This window comes from Limanda limanda, chromosome 18 (genome assembly GCF_963576545.1).
Source record: "Limanda limanda chromosome 18, fLimLim1.1, whole genome shotgun sequence".
Classification (NCBI taxonomy): domain Eukaryota; kingdom Metazoa; phylum Chordata; class Actinopteri; order Pleuronectiformes; family Pleuronectidae; genus Limanda; species Limanda limanda.
This window is the reverse complement of record NC_083653.1, coordinates 15,022,091-15,037,452: the sequence shown is the minus strand read 5'-3', so window position 1 is coordinate 15,037,452 and position 15,362 is coordinate 15,022,091. Positions and strand designations below refer to the sequence as shown.

At 41.8% G+C, this 15,362-nt stretch overlaps 1 protein-coding gene across 1 annotated transcript in view; it reads left to right on the top strand.

Moving 5' to 3' along the window:
* Nucleotides 1–15,362, top strand: part of LOC133024921 (1-phosphatidylinositol 4,5-bisphosphate phosphodiesterase beta-4-like) — a 66,087-nt gene that overhangs the window by 19,474 nt on the left and 31,251 nt on the right. The window contains exon 4 of the mRNA XM_061092087.1: nt 13,501–13,598. Within this exon, the coding sequence (XP_060948070.1) occupies nt 13,515–13,598 (84 nt within the window). The 5' untranslated portion in view covers nt 13,501–13,514. The remainder of the gene's footprint in view (nt 1–13,500; nt 13,599–15,362) is intronic.

Sequence of the window (15,362 nt, the reverse complement as noted above, 5' to 3'; positions counted from 1 at the left end):
TAAATATATTAAGTTAATAGTAATAATAATTAACTTAATTTATAAAGCCCTTTAAAAAAACAACAGGTTTATAAAGTGCCTCACAGACATAAAAACTGAAAATACATGCCAGTGAAAGCAAGAGGCAATTGATCAAATAGAGCAATGAAGCTAACAATCATCCAGTTAAAATCCATTTCATAAATATGCCTTTTTTAAAGAGGATACTGAGGTACCTTGTCTAATCAACGTAGGGTGGTTGTCCCACAGCTATCGAACCCTAACAGCGAATGCCCTTCCTCCCTCTGTCTCTCGTCTTGCCCTGGGCACTGAGAATAGCTCATGGTTAGCAGGACAAAGTTTGCGAGGCTACAAGGGATGAGAAGGTCTGTCTCCAAATCAATTCCTAAACCATGAGGTGAGAAGGGGTGTGATGCATTTTCGCTAAAATAAGGATTCCTCAAACAATTTGAAAGCGTTAATCTGCGTTGCTGATGCATTTTGTTCTCTGCCTTGAGTCTTGGTCCTTGGCTGTTTTGCTGACATTCAACGGGGGTTTTATCGTAGAGCTGCGACACAGTCTGAGGGTTGGTGTGCTAAGTGTGCTGAGCCAGGCCCCTCTATTACATTGAGGGAACTCCCTGACTAAGTGCCTCTTTAAACAGACACATAAACACACGCACGCAGGCACACAAACTTGTAATTCTATCTCTGTGAGGAGATTCGTTGACATAATGCATTTCCTAAAACCAAACCTCAATCAGCCATTTGAAGCTGCGTGGACCAAAATGTCCTCATTCCATAAGGTCTATTAATCAAATTGGTTTTCACAATTTTAGAAGTGCAAGTACACACATGGCGACACCAACAGTCATAGGTGTGGTGCTCTAAATACCTCAGATCAAGATTGCTGATAACCCGGGGACAGCCCTTACCCCTTCCTCCAATGATCTGGTTCCATTGGAGAGGCCTCGGTATTCCCTCGGTGAGTCATTGAGGGAAGTCGTTGGCCCTTGGGCCAAAAGACTTTCTCTGATACACACTCCTTTATAAGTTGGATGCTCCGTCCATCCGGCCATGTGCTAAATTCTTTGTGTAACTCGGTTTGGCAGAGGTTTGATGTGGAGGACTATATATAGCTCTTATATAATGCTTAGAGTATGCAAATGTGTGTGTCCCAGTATGGCTGTGTGTTTTATGAACTCATTTACATCTTCGTCTGCTGTCGGCAGCTGACCTGACAAACATCTCGTGTTTAATGGTGTGGGAGATCCTGCCGCTGTAGTTGTATGTGCCAAAGTCTTATTCAAACTGACACTCGTGCATCTTGTGAATGATATCTGCGTGTGTGTGGTAAGTGCCTGTTTGAATCCAGATGGCGGACCACAGTTGGGCACTGCAGTCGATGTGTTTGACTGAAAGACGGCCAGTTTCCATCCCCGGCTAAAGTCAGTTATATAACCCGGGACCAAGGAGCAAAAACACATTCTTCCATCCAACAGCATAATACGGCCTCATCCCAGAGAAACAAACAGTGATACACCAGTTTTGTACGTACAGCCCTAGAAATGCATAAATTCAGTTTTTTTCTTTACTAGGAGTTATGTCTGTTCCCAACAATTCTGTATACAGAGAGGAATTTATATTCATCAATATTACATCAGTGAGATGAGAACTACCTTCTGAGAAAATGTATGTAGCATGTACTTAGACTTTTTAGTTTGTCCCATTTCCTGTTTGCTAACATGGAGGGGGCGGAATTATGACCTATAATGCAGCCAGCCACCAAGGAGCAATAAAGATGATTTGGCTTCACTTCTGAGGAGCTGTCATGTAAATACCAGTGTATTGCTGATACAAACTAAGAAAGAAACAGACACAAACATAGACAAATGACAAATACATATGCATCCAAACACACACATAGACATATACAAACCTTGTCCCTCTCTCTTCCTTTTGGCCTGCAGCTCTTACGCCTCAATCTGTTCAGAGCGCCGCATGCCAGATTGTGTGTTGTAACATGTAGCCCACACGTTCGTATGCTGTGTTAAGCTTCAGTTGGCTACAGACAGGTGTGATAGTCAGTGAAATCACAGATGTCGCACAGGTCACACACACACATACACAGGACCTCCATCCTCGTTGAGCACATGTTTACTCAGCGATCATTCTGCATCCTCTGCACTTCCCCCCTGTGAAGTGACTCAATGAAAAGTAAGAACAGGTGCAGGCCATAGCAACATTGATTTCGCCGCCATATGTGCTGTTTGCTCAGAGAACAAAGGTTTTGGTGCTGTAAATAAAAAATCACTACTCTCCCAGATTAGGGCTCTCATTGCATTAACTTAAATCCAGTGTCAACAGTAGCATATCAATGATATTGCTTTGTGTCTCCTGGCATGATTGATATGTGCAGCAATCAATGGGCACAAATAAACCCTTCTGCTAGCTGGATTCTTTTTCATAGGGCTGAGTTTGATATAATTAATGCTAATGCAATTGAAGAACCCTGCCACCGCAAGAATGTTGTAATCTGTGTGTGATCTTGAAACAGCGGCAACCGGTTTAAGTTGCCTTCCAGGATATAGTGTATATGTGCGTTCCTGTTGTTTTTTCTGTGTGTATCCTGGTTGGAGGTTGTCTTGCCTGAGGTCATAACATCCACTGTTTAACTAAACAAGTTTAGCAGAGGAGTGCATTTTTTTATTCCACTTAGTATGGACACTGGAGACATAGCACATCCCATTGTATGTGCAGATGAGGAATTAGGTTTCACGACAGTAACACTTTCAAATACAACAACACAAAATATGTCCTATAACTTGTAGACATATTTTAGCTCAAATCTAAAAGGGCTGTTGTCGAGGTGTTGTGTTTTTTTGCCCAAGCTCTGTTGTTGTGCCTGATAGTGCAGTGCAGTAAAACATGACAGCTGAAGTGCTACATAAATATGAATGAACCTTGAAGTCTAATGTGCCGGATCTCTCTGGGCTCTGGATTTCTCCTCAATTCCTCCCCATCGCTCACACCCTGTCCTACCCCCTGCTGATCCTTCTCAGTGCAGCATGTGTTGTTTATGTCTGCACTAGTGCACAAACATAACACACCTGCAGTGGAGGTGAACAATCTGCCTAGGGCTTGAATATGGCTTACGAGGCAATTGGCAAAAACAAAAAAGCGACTCCGACAAAATAAAAAAATAGTAGACTTCCGGTTGGTACCTCCCCTTCCTGTTGGCATCTCTGTCTGGGTCCTGGTCAGAGTGAACACAACACACATAGTTGTGTTTCATTGCTTCTATGCATCGTGGCAGCTCTCAAGAAAGGAACATTTGCAGTTCAGGAATGGATAAACAATCTTTTTTTTTTGTTAAAGTCAAGACAAACTAGTGTGCCAATCTTTAGCATCATAACAACTCAGATCATGCGGCTAGAGGAGTTGCAAGGGAAAATGCTCTTGGATGACGTTGGAGAGAGCTGACAGCTTTTTGTGATGGAGCTTTGTTGCCTTGTTGCTGCTGCATCTGGACAAAGGAAAGCTGTTCCATAGTGTCTGAACTGTTACAGAGCAGATTACGGATATGAAAGAAGATATTGAAAGGACACTGCAAGGGATGTCTAGTCTTTCTCTCTTTCTGTGATGAAACAACAGATATAACAAAGACAGTTTGTTCAGGAGACTACCACCTAGTTTCACATCTCAGCAAACCATGTTTGCTTTGCCAAGAGTGACCGAAAAGCAGTCCAACTGCATTTTCCTTCTGTGTGCGAACAAAAACCTGCAAAGATATTTGCATGTGTTGCAGAGTTTGCAAACTCCTGCAGGCGTTCGATGAGAGATGATGAAGAGTCAACATACTGAACATATTTGTTAGGCCTCTGAAGGTGGAACCAGCTTATTTGAATGACAAACAGCGACACAACATTATTGAGCTGCAAAGCAATGAGGAGCTCAGAGCTCAGTGCAGCAACCTTCCTCTGCTCGAGTTCCATAAACTGCTTGTACGATATGTCCTGAGGATTTTCTCATTTTGAGGAGACGTGGACAGAAGTTTGCATATCTGTTTGGGACAATCTACTGCTGTAACTCTTGCAAAGACTCTCCTCTGACTAACTGACCAAAACCTGGAAAGCTGTACGTAGCACCATCGTCACTACCATCTGACATCAGACGCTTCGCCAAGGAATTAGAGAAAAGTAAGAGTCATTTCTGTGTTCAGTTATTAATTATTGAGCTAAAAAGGATGTTAGACAAATAGAAAGGCCACCCTTCTTAGCAGAGACTAATGCATTTACAGCATCAGTATATTTTGGTTATTTTCAGATCTTTAGTTGGGCTTTGTCTTTAGTATTTCTGTGTCATGCATGATAACAGGTGTAGTTAGACGAGGCAGTGCAAGGTGTCCATATCTCAGTGGAAAGTGACTTTGGTGGTTTGCTCTGTAGTTGACCTTAAGAAGTAATGTGCACAAACCAGGCAGCTGTAAAATAGCCACTCAGACATTTGGTTGCTTCACTGGTTGGGTAGAGAGATTTAGGTATGATTTATTTCTTAGGACATTTAGTTGATTGAAAACCTTTAAGACAAATTTCCCTTTCCTCTTATCTTCCCCCCTATGCTTTCTCCAAACTTGGCTCTGTCTTTCTGACTTTATATGAGCCTTTGCCAGCACATGTTTAAAACATATTGTACATACATATACAACGTGATTCGGACTCCCATGAAAGCAGCAGTAGAATAAATGGTCCTAGTGGGATTTGACCTCTAACCCTTGCAGTGGTAGTGTTGTGCTTTCTGAATTAAAGTAAACAACTTGTTTGTGTGGACTGAAGCTGGCTAAGAGAAGACATGCGTGGGAAATGATCTCAGTTATTTGTTGGGAACTGAATTTGATGCATTCAAATTGGACAGAATACAAGTTTAACCAGAAGGGCGCTCAGAGAGCAGATACCTACTGCCAATGTTAACGCTCCATCTTGCCACGGTAATGAAGGTGAAAAAGAAAGACCTGCTCTAAAATGTATTTTGTTCTTCTTTGGGTCATGCCCCAACCCTCCACAAAACTTCATGGAAATCAGACAAATAAATCAACCGGCAATGAAAACATAACCTCCTGGGCAGAGGTAATAAAAAACTTCAATGCACGAGAAACCATTGTTGTATAAAAACTCTGTATTATTTGTTTGGAAATGTGGGTTTGCAAAGATACACAAGCACTCAAAATTGTGTCAATCATATCATCAGAATCTGATGATGAAAAAACAGAAATGAAATTAATGTGTAGCTCTGAATTTGTAATTTGAAACCTAATGACTAATTGAGAAATATTAGTTAAAGTCATGCTTTTAGAGAAGATGACAGACTTCTGTTTTTGAGTTTACTTCCTTTCAATGTTCACGTCTTTCCCAGTCTTTTCACAATTCAGTTCTTAAACATGACGGAAATTGTTCTCAGCCCCGGTGGATGTGAGAGTCGGCGTAGGTGAGTCGGTCGATGTGTGTGTCCTGAGATGGCTTCAGCCTCAAGGGCAGCTCTGACCCTAATAGTGACGGAAGAAGATTGATGGTATTGTTGAAGAAAAGGCACATTAAGAAGCAGTGTAGAGACCCCTCACAGGAAGCATTCATGTTTTTCCTTCTCTGCCCTCCAGTAGACAAACACACATGTAAGGGTGTTGTTTGAAAAAGAGAAAATATATTTTAGTTTTTATCCATATAATCCACTCTAAGTAGGAAGATTAGATTAATGTTTTACTTAACTTTCACTCTCTCGTAGCCGCAGGACAAGGTAAATATCTTAGACAAACAGAAAAGAGGACACGATGACACTTTGCCATGTTTAAAGTTCAAATTAGAGGCCAGCCACTGGTGACAAGTCATTGTATATACTTCTGCAATTAAACAGTCCAGGTGAAAAGTAGGCATCATGCTACAGCTGGGCCAGATAAGAGTGTTATAGCTTGTTTGACTTGGGTGTGGAAGGGTAGTCGAAGAATATTGTATATCACTTGTGTTTGCAGACCATAAACTTGGTGTGTATACATACAGCTAATTCACCTCACACTCTCAAAGTTCATATAGAAGCCAGAGCAAGTCCAAACACAATCAGACAGGATGTGTGTGCATATAGTGTTGCCGCCATCCTTATTCACCTGTTTGTCATCACTAACAGTGTGTGTATGTATGTGCGCACGGGCATGCATGCGTGTGTGTTAACGTTGTTATGAGGTGCTAGTGCTACCTTTATCTGTGCAGTGTATTGTGTACCTGGATGTGTTTGTGTGGTAACTACCTGTGTCTTGTATCTTTGCAAGGCAGTTTGGTTTTGAAGCAGTGAATGGTCGGTCACTGTCAAGTTGTGGAAGGATTGGTGATGTGAAACAGCAGTAAATTGCGTTCTTTTTAAAGTGTCTTTATGAGTGATTTGTAGAGTAAACTGCACTCTCTGTACCGTAACTGACAGAAGTGAAATTGTGTTGATAGCCCACCCTAGGCTGACCAGAGCAGGTGGAACGTTCCAGCTGGTGAGGCTGAGGTAAAGTGCCGCTGATCAGTGATAGTAGAGAGAGGGCTGCAGCTTGCTGTGAGTCAGTGGGGGTGTTTCTTCAGCTTCATCATGTTTCTGTTACATTTGTCAGGGCTTGCTCCTTCCCTCTGTTTCATCAATGCTTTTATTATAAACACTTCATTTTTTACTGCTTTACTTGACATCCTCTTAAAGTTAAAGTGGAAACTGCAGCTTTAATGAGTTGTCATGTAAACAGTCTGTATCCGTTTGTTTTAGTCGACTGGTTCTTCTCTCAGATGTGTTTTGCTGTGTACACACGGCTCTTGTTTGACTCATAGGTTGAAACGATGTTCACCTTCTTTTTAATAACAAAGATCCGCCCACATTTGGAATGTAAGAAGGTACAATGAGCCAGAGAAAGTGAAAATATACACACACTGAGCCTTTTACATATTGTCCTCATCCACACGTCCTCTCTCTGAAGTACACTCTGATTACCGTTGGACATGATATGGTTCACCTGGCTTCAATTGCTCAGTAATGTCATGGAAACAGCATGTGGCCACAGCATTTGGTTACCGGAAACACACTGACCCTCAACTGCCTCAGGAAATGAAGAATTGGGAAACTCCACTAGAGGAGGACTTTCCTGGTTTTTAATGCAGCAGATCAGTGAGGAGGAAACAATATGTTAATGTCGTTTGTAAATTGAGTCTTTTCTCAGTATGGTAGTGTGAGTGAATACAATTAAACTACCGTTTTACTCTTTTTAATATTTGGCAACCGCAGACGGTGTTTGGAATACATCTGAATAAAATGGACTTTAAGATTAACACTAACTATACTAAAGGGCTTGTGTTCCCAGCAGGTTCCTGAGGGAAGTGGAGCTGATGAGTTTATGTTTCGATGTACTAAGCAGCAGGGATGCTAACCTGCACTCTGGAATTATAGGTTGCTTAAGATTCCCCTTTGCGAAACACCTTCAGGAATATAAGTTTTGGAAATAGGAAAGATGAGAATCAATTCTGTTTCATCTCTTATTGTAGCATAGATGCCCAGAAGCTGTTTAGTGAAGCAATGCATAACCATGAAGCAGGGAGTGAGTTCAGCTGTGTTACAAGTGAAAGAAAAAACTTGTGTGAGAATACTGCATGTGTTGTCTTTGGCCGTCTTCTGCACAAAGTAAAGCAGACACCATGTGGTTCAGAGTAGACCTAGGACACAACTGGAGGATTTTTTAAGTCAGGCCATACATGGTCAGACTGTGAGTGCTTAGGAAACCATTGTGACGCTGCAAGATGAAGACCCATCATACATAAATAACATTTATCTTTTGCACTAACTCCGACCTGCTGTTTTACACCGAGTCTAACACTGAGTGAAGAACAATGTTTTCTAAGGCAACAACAGGAGAAGACAGCTGGAAAGTCGTGGCCAACGTGGAATTTAAAAACTTTTAATATTTTTACTGTCTGGCATTGATGGAGTGGAATATTTTCAGCTCAGCTCCGTGTTTTGTTGATAGTTTCGTTCCAGTTTTTTTTGAAGCATGGTTCAGAGGAAGCCTTGGCCTAATTCACAAGTGTCTCTTGTTGTATATGTAGTGGACTGGCTTTATAATGGTCACAGGCACAAGTCTAATTTGTTTATGATATGAAGTTTAATAAGTAATCACAATAATGATACTGTATGAGCTTATAATTTAAATATTTTTATATTTCCCTACAGCAACATCTGGCTCTTGCAATATGCATTAATACAATCAGCATTCATTCCCAGGTAAAATAACTCTGCAGGAGACACGTGTTTTTATTGTGTAACACAAACGTGCTGATTTGTTCCTCGTTTGTTTCTTTTGGCTCTGTCTGAAGACACTGAAGCTGCACCTCCTCAAGATGCACATTGAACTTCTGGTTATTGTTGAGTTAATAGCCATGAACATTGGTTTACATATTGTTTTTTTTAAATCTTGGAAAAAAGTGCAAAAGCGATTTATCAAATGTCAAAAGCAAGGTGAGAGAGCTTCTCAGTTTGTAGGGGAAAAACTGGCAAACACCTACTGGCAATCTGAAAGGAGTCAACGGCCTTTTTTTATGCGGTTTGACCGGCAGTTAAAAAAACTCACACCCAATCATTATTGTTTAATAGAGGTATGACACGCAGATTCGTCCGCACCCCGGTTCACATTCATGCAGTTCCAAACGTGTACAGAGTCTCACCTACAGGCCACTGAGCCGCTCCACAGCGCCATAGTGGTGCTGTCGTTGTGTCACCGCTTGCTTCTTTAACCTTTAGGTCTTAATTCTGATGACAAGCTGCCTATCTGGTTTATTTGAATTTGAGTGAGGTAGGACAGCGATGTCGTGCTTTGAATAAGCCTTAGCGATCCTCATCTCTGCAGCGGCATTATCCAAAAACATGGGATGGATGGGGTCAGATTTTGCATGAATACATGGTGATGGTAAGTTCAAACGATGCATGAAAAGAGGTTCTTGTTATTCCACTGTTTCCTGTGGTTTCACTTGCTTAGTCTGAGCTGCAAAATTTGTGGTTTTTGATGTGGAATCTAGTTGCTTTATTCCTTGTTGGGGATATTTGCTTAAGGATAGCCTCACTCATTGTGCCAGCCAAATAAAATGCACTACTTTGTGTGTGTGTGTGTGTCTGTGTTGTTCACTTGTGTCCACATGAATGTGTCCTCAGTCAACCCATCCACCACTGGCTGGCCTAATTTCACTTTATGAGGTGTGGGACCGCTGGGTGCTACCCTAGCTGCCATTTTAGACGAGGAGGCTGGGAACGGAGCGCCTCCCGGGGCTCCTATCTATCGTAATTATCTCATTGTCAGGGGTTGGACAGGGGGCTCGGACCTCGCTCTCTGCCTGCAGCTTCCCTCGGCTCCTCACGTGCAACGTTCACACGTCCAGGAGCTCAGAGGCCCAGCCAGTGTGGCCTGACGAAACCTCGGTGTGCCGTGCTGCTATTGGACAGATTACATCCCGCTGAGGAAGATGTTATCTAATGCAAACTGTTGAGAGTGGCAAGATCTAGGCTAACATCAGACAGGACAGCACAGCCCAATTAGTCCAAATTAGATGTGTCCTATCTGAATACTTTTAAATCTGATTTAGAAAATGTTAACGATTTCTTTGAGATTTGGTTTATTATTATTATTGAGTAATCTGGACTAGGGTTGCAAAATTCCGGGAATATTCAAAGTTGGAAACTTTCCATGGGAATTAACGGGAATTAACGGGAATATACGGGAATATATGGGAATTAACGGGAATAAACTGGAAATTTTGTGGATAATTTATACTAACTGTATTTACCTTGTCATATACAGACATAAATATAAACATTTTGTTTTGTTAAAGGCTGATTTGAGCCCTGTATGCTTCTGCATCTTTGTGTCATTCTTAACATAGGTCTTTGCACAGTATTTGCAAATGTACACAGCCTTTCCTTCTACATTTTCTGGGGTGAAATCTCTCCACACATGAGATAGTGCACGTGGCATTGTTCTGTAGAATAAGATGAGAAAAAAGTTCGTAAAAAACACTAATGCAATGCCAGAGAAATAAATAGTTAGCCAAACAATTGGAATCGTCTGTGAAAAGATTTTACAATTGATGGATAAATGAATGGAAATAGGCTAGATGAACAGATGAACAATCCTCAATCAGTATGCTAATATATTTTCCCCAGTAATATCATTGGAACTTACCTGACTAGTCCTGCACACTACAGCAGGCCTGCTGTAGTGTGAAGGATTCTGGGAATTATCTGTGCATGTGATGGAAGAATGCACAGTGGAGGGTTGAATTTCAACGTGCAGTGTGTGCTGCATTCCATACATCTTTTAAATAGAGTTTTGAATGATGTTTTAATTGCTCAGCGTTTAATTTGCGTAGTTTTTTATTTTTTTCAAAATTCCCGAGCTTAACTTCCCATGGAAAGTTTCCAGAAAGTTTCCGGAAATTTACCAGAAACCTTCCGCCCGTTTGCAACCCTAATCTGGACACGGTGCCGCCTATTTACACGAGTGGTCTCTGTGGGTTGTGTTGATGGCACGCTGCCTGTCCCCGGCTCTTAATCTCCACAGGAAGTGTGCATCTGTGTTTTCCTTCCCCCTGACGGGACGTGTGTGTCTGTTTTGGTCCCCTGCTAGCTCGCCACAGATGGCGAAGGGCTGGGTTTGATGAAGTTGGATCTTTTCATTTCTATTACTGGATGTACTGACCCGGCCTGGCTGCTCCACCTCCTGTTGCACTGTGACGCAGATCACACTGTTTGTGTTGGCACCCGAAACTCTGCACCCAGATTTAAAAAGAGTGTTCTCAGTCTGACTAAAGGGTCAGCCCACTATTATCAGGCTTAATTTCTATCTCTTATGAAGCAGCGTGTTGGGTGAGATCAGCTCTGATTAGCTGCTGTTTAACGAATCACTCTGATTGGTGATGGCGACGTGCAGACAACTCGAAACCCTTGTTTCACTCTGCATTTGTCACGTCAGGGGGTAGAGAGCAGCCCTCCCAGCCAGCTGTTCTCTGTAGCCTCTGTTGATATTGTGTCTGATCTGTATACCCCCCCCCCCCCACCCCCTCACACACGCCTCCTGCTGTGCTCACCATCCTGTCCTCCAGCCTCTCTGGCAGCCTCTGTCACACACAGCTGTTTTACTCATCCGTCTCCCGCTGCCCACCACTGTTCTGTTTCATCTCCATGCCTCTCCTGTCACTCTCTCCTCTTCTCTCATCTATGTAGCTTTGGGAAGCTAAGGGGCCGAGAGACGTTCTCTCCGTGCCGCCTTTACATATCTCTCTTTATCGTCTGCTTTCTCCTGACACTCTCTTTCTGTTTGTCCTTACTTATTTCTTTTTATGTTTTCCTTTCTGTCATTTCACCCATCAACCTGAAAGTTTATCTCTGTTTATCCCTGGCATGAAAATGGCTAGTTTCACACCATCTACAGGGGGGGATCACATTCACAGACAGACACTACGGCATTAAAGCTTTTTACTGAAGAAATTAATACAACCCTGAATAATCCTTTTGAATATTTTCCCATATAAAGCTGCAGCAGTGCTATATAATTACATTTTCTCTACATGCAGTATGTGATTGTAATCGCAGGGATTTGCAGCACTTTAATATGAAAGACCACCTAATCACAACTGAATCTCACCTCTGAGTATTCCCATTAGGGCATAATACCAGCTGAGCAATTAGACTATACATAGCATGTCACGTTTTCGAGTGCGCTATTGCATGACACATTTGCGGCTGACGTAAGGGGAGCCTATATTTGGACGGTGTCATCAACAATATTACAGTTTCCTGTCAGGACCCCCTCCCCTCCTTAGGTGATGATACACGTGCAGGTGTGTCACATGAATCAGGCCTGACTGGCTTTTTTGGGGGATTTAGGAGGAAAAACGCCTCACTTTCATTTCAGGCCAAGTGTGAGACAAAAGTAGACTTGATGGAAAATTTCCCTTTCTCACCATCAGATGCTCAATCTGCGTTGTTCTATCTGTGATGAAGTGGTGTGCCCACTTTTCCTCAGCCTGCCCGGTCTGGTGTTCATGTAACAGCTCCATAGCAGTCAGATATAGTGAGTCTGCTGGTGGAAAATCCTGCATTTCCGCACATCTTTTACATTAAATTTGACCATTTTTATTCTTAGTTATATTTATTGGTTTAATGTCAGTTAACAAGATGACTTACCTCTTTAACAATCCTTAAGAACCTTGAATAAAATAACACAAAATAAAACACCAGAAAAGAAAATGTTCCCATCCACATCCAAAAAGATTGACATCACATCCATGGGTGCATAGATGCACAGTCGGTACTGGGTGAGAGAATATTGGAGAGAGGAAATGTTAAATCATAATTGTTTCCATTTTTACTATGTGGGAGATGAATTCCACACTGACAAAACATTCAATATAACACGTAGAAAATAGTCCTTGAACTGCAAGGTTTTGCTTGAGGTCCCTTTCTGGATTTTGTATTATTCTGGTCTGTAGGAAAAATATATCTAAACATTGGACTGTCACTTAATGGAGCAGTGTCCTTTGTGATGCCTACCACACTTCACTGTGAGGCTGAATTAAAAGTTGTGGAAGAAGGTTGAGCTGAGATGTAAGCTCTGTTGTTGCTACAAAAAAGGATTCCTCTGTTTTTCAGCTTAACGGGACTGAATGAGCAAATCCTTGCCTCATGCATGTCTTAAAACTTGCTACAGGCCACCTTGCCTTGGATTTAACTCTCTTATGTCTGACACTGATGTATCAAGAATTTAAAGCAATATCTACAGTGTTGCACTTGTGGCGTTTTTCTCTAAATCTTTGTTTTTCATCAATGTCATGCATCTGACATAAAACCTCTCAATGAAAAATAGCAGGCATGGTTATTGGACAGATTTTTACTGAGTGTGTGCAATATGGTGCAGATCCAAATTTAACTGTGGTTTCATAAGGTGACTGTTTATGGGCTCTCTGAGTGTCATTCCCGTTTTCATTGTCAACCTTGATTTACCGGCGTTAAGTACCACAGTGTCACGGAGAGGTTAAATGAGAAACTAAATCAAATAGCTAATGGGAAAAGGAAAAGCAGCAGTGACATGCAAATGGAAAGTGTTTTAAGTGCATTTTCAAATAGATTTTTAAATACATCATTTATGAATTTGATAGATGTTTGATGTGTTTTTTGTTAACGCCTGTTTAAATATGTTAATCCCTTTTATTGCCCGTTGAATAACCCTGTTCCAATTAACACCCTGAAACCTAAAGCTCCTGCACATCACACCTTGTTGAGTGGGAAATGTTTTACAGTATTGCTTTGCTCAATGAATTCAGCATTTTGTGACTATAGGACAGACAAGGACAGAAACTCGGTCCTGGAAACATCTGTGTGTTCGCTGTCTTGGTTGTTGAAGATATTATGTTACTAATCCTGTCTGTTTCTCTTTCTGCATCTCCTCCCCACCTCTCTGGGTCTCAGCTTTGTGAGCAGCCATGACGAAATCCTACGTGTTCAACTGGCAGAAGCACCTGCCTGAGTTCATGCAGGAAGGCACCTCCTTCGACAGGTTTGATGAGGTAATAATGACACATTTCTTTGGTGCTTTGTAAAATAAAATAAAAACCGTAAAGGCTCCAAGTGGAGAAATAAAGCCTTCTAACCATTTAATGGCAGCTTATCAAATATACTGATACAGTGAAGGTGTATGTTTCATATCCCTGATGAACATGATAGGCTTGGCCAGTGTTACGAGCTGTATGAGTTTATCAATGGCATTGTTGATACTGACCAATAGAACAATCTGACAGGACCTCTGACAGGTTATTAGTCCTACTATCATTCTTCACTTGAATGACCATCCCCGGGCCAATCATTAGCGCGCACACACACACACACACACACACACAGACAAACACACACACACACACACACACACACACACACACACACACACACACACACACACACACACACACAAACACACACAAACACACACAAATGAGCAGAGTCTCCTTTATAACCTGACACGTCATCGACGCACTATAGGCTACATTCATCAGCCTCATTAAGACGCCTCGCCATGGCGACTGCTTGTCTGCTACACATCCACTGAGTGTTTTTTGACCATCAAACTGGTAAGATTGTCTGTGTGAGTGAGTCTTCCTTGTTTTTAAATAGACCATTCATCATAATATAAATATAAATACATAAAATCATACTTAAAAAAATCTAAGCTAAAAATAGGAATTTTGAGGGGAACAAATCTGATTTTTGAAACATTAAATCATTGCTCATCAATCTGTCCCATACCAATACAATAACAATTAAAAGATATTTAGACAAATATTTATCATTAACAGCAAATATCTGCTCCAAGTCTGTCTGTATGTATATATGACCCCATCTATATCCTCCTGTCTTTTTGCCCACGTTTCCTCTGACTAACTTAATCAGGACACTGAGCGAGGAGATGTGCAGAGCAAATGCAAAGTGTGTCACATGCGCACGCTCGCACACACACATACGTACACAAACGCCTGCGCGCATGAGGAAATCCCCTCAGTGCTCCCTGTTTATACGGGCATCAGCGAGGGGGGGTGCATCCCTCTCAGGCAGAGAAGGAAACTTGAAATGCCGGTGGCCAAAAAATCGGCATCAATTCCTCAGCGATGTCAAAGTGAGCCGTGAAACTGGGCCAGCATGCTTCTGAAGAGAGTCCTCTGTGTGCTGCTGCTGTGAAGCCAGCCAGGCTTGGACAGGACAGGGTCAGGACTGCTATGAAGCCGACCAACAGCGAAGCAGGATTGTCCTCATCCTTCCTCTAACCGATTTTTGAATTACTCTTCGCTGCGAGACTATCAACCTTTTGAGTTTTGTAGGAAATTGGTGTATGCAATCAAACAAATCTAAATTCACGTGTCGGTGTTTTCTTTTCTATTTTATCACAATTATTTGCCTCCCCAACTACAAGTGTTCCAACACTTTCCCACAGTTCTACAGTACAACGGTTCCCTCCCTGACATCTACCTTGCTGGTGCATCATTGTTGCACCCTGAGCTTAGCCGAGCATAAGATGATTCTGATTGGTTTCCAGAAAAAAATAACCCCAAGAGTTGTTTCCTCCTCGATAGCAGAAAGTTAGTTGTTGCAACACATGCCCTGCAGATTCTCGCCTATATAAGAAAATAAACGCTGGAAATAATCACAATACAACAAAATAGAGAAACATGCTGCAAGTAGGACGTAACCAGGGGAAACACAAAGTGATGAACTGACTCTGACATGTTGGGTGTTGGAAAATTAGCTAAAATGTAAGAAAACCAGTCAGCATCGCCACGTTT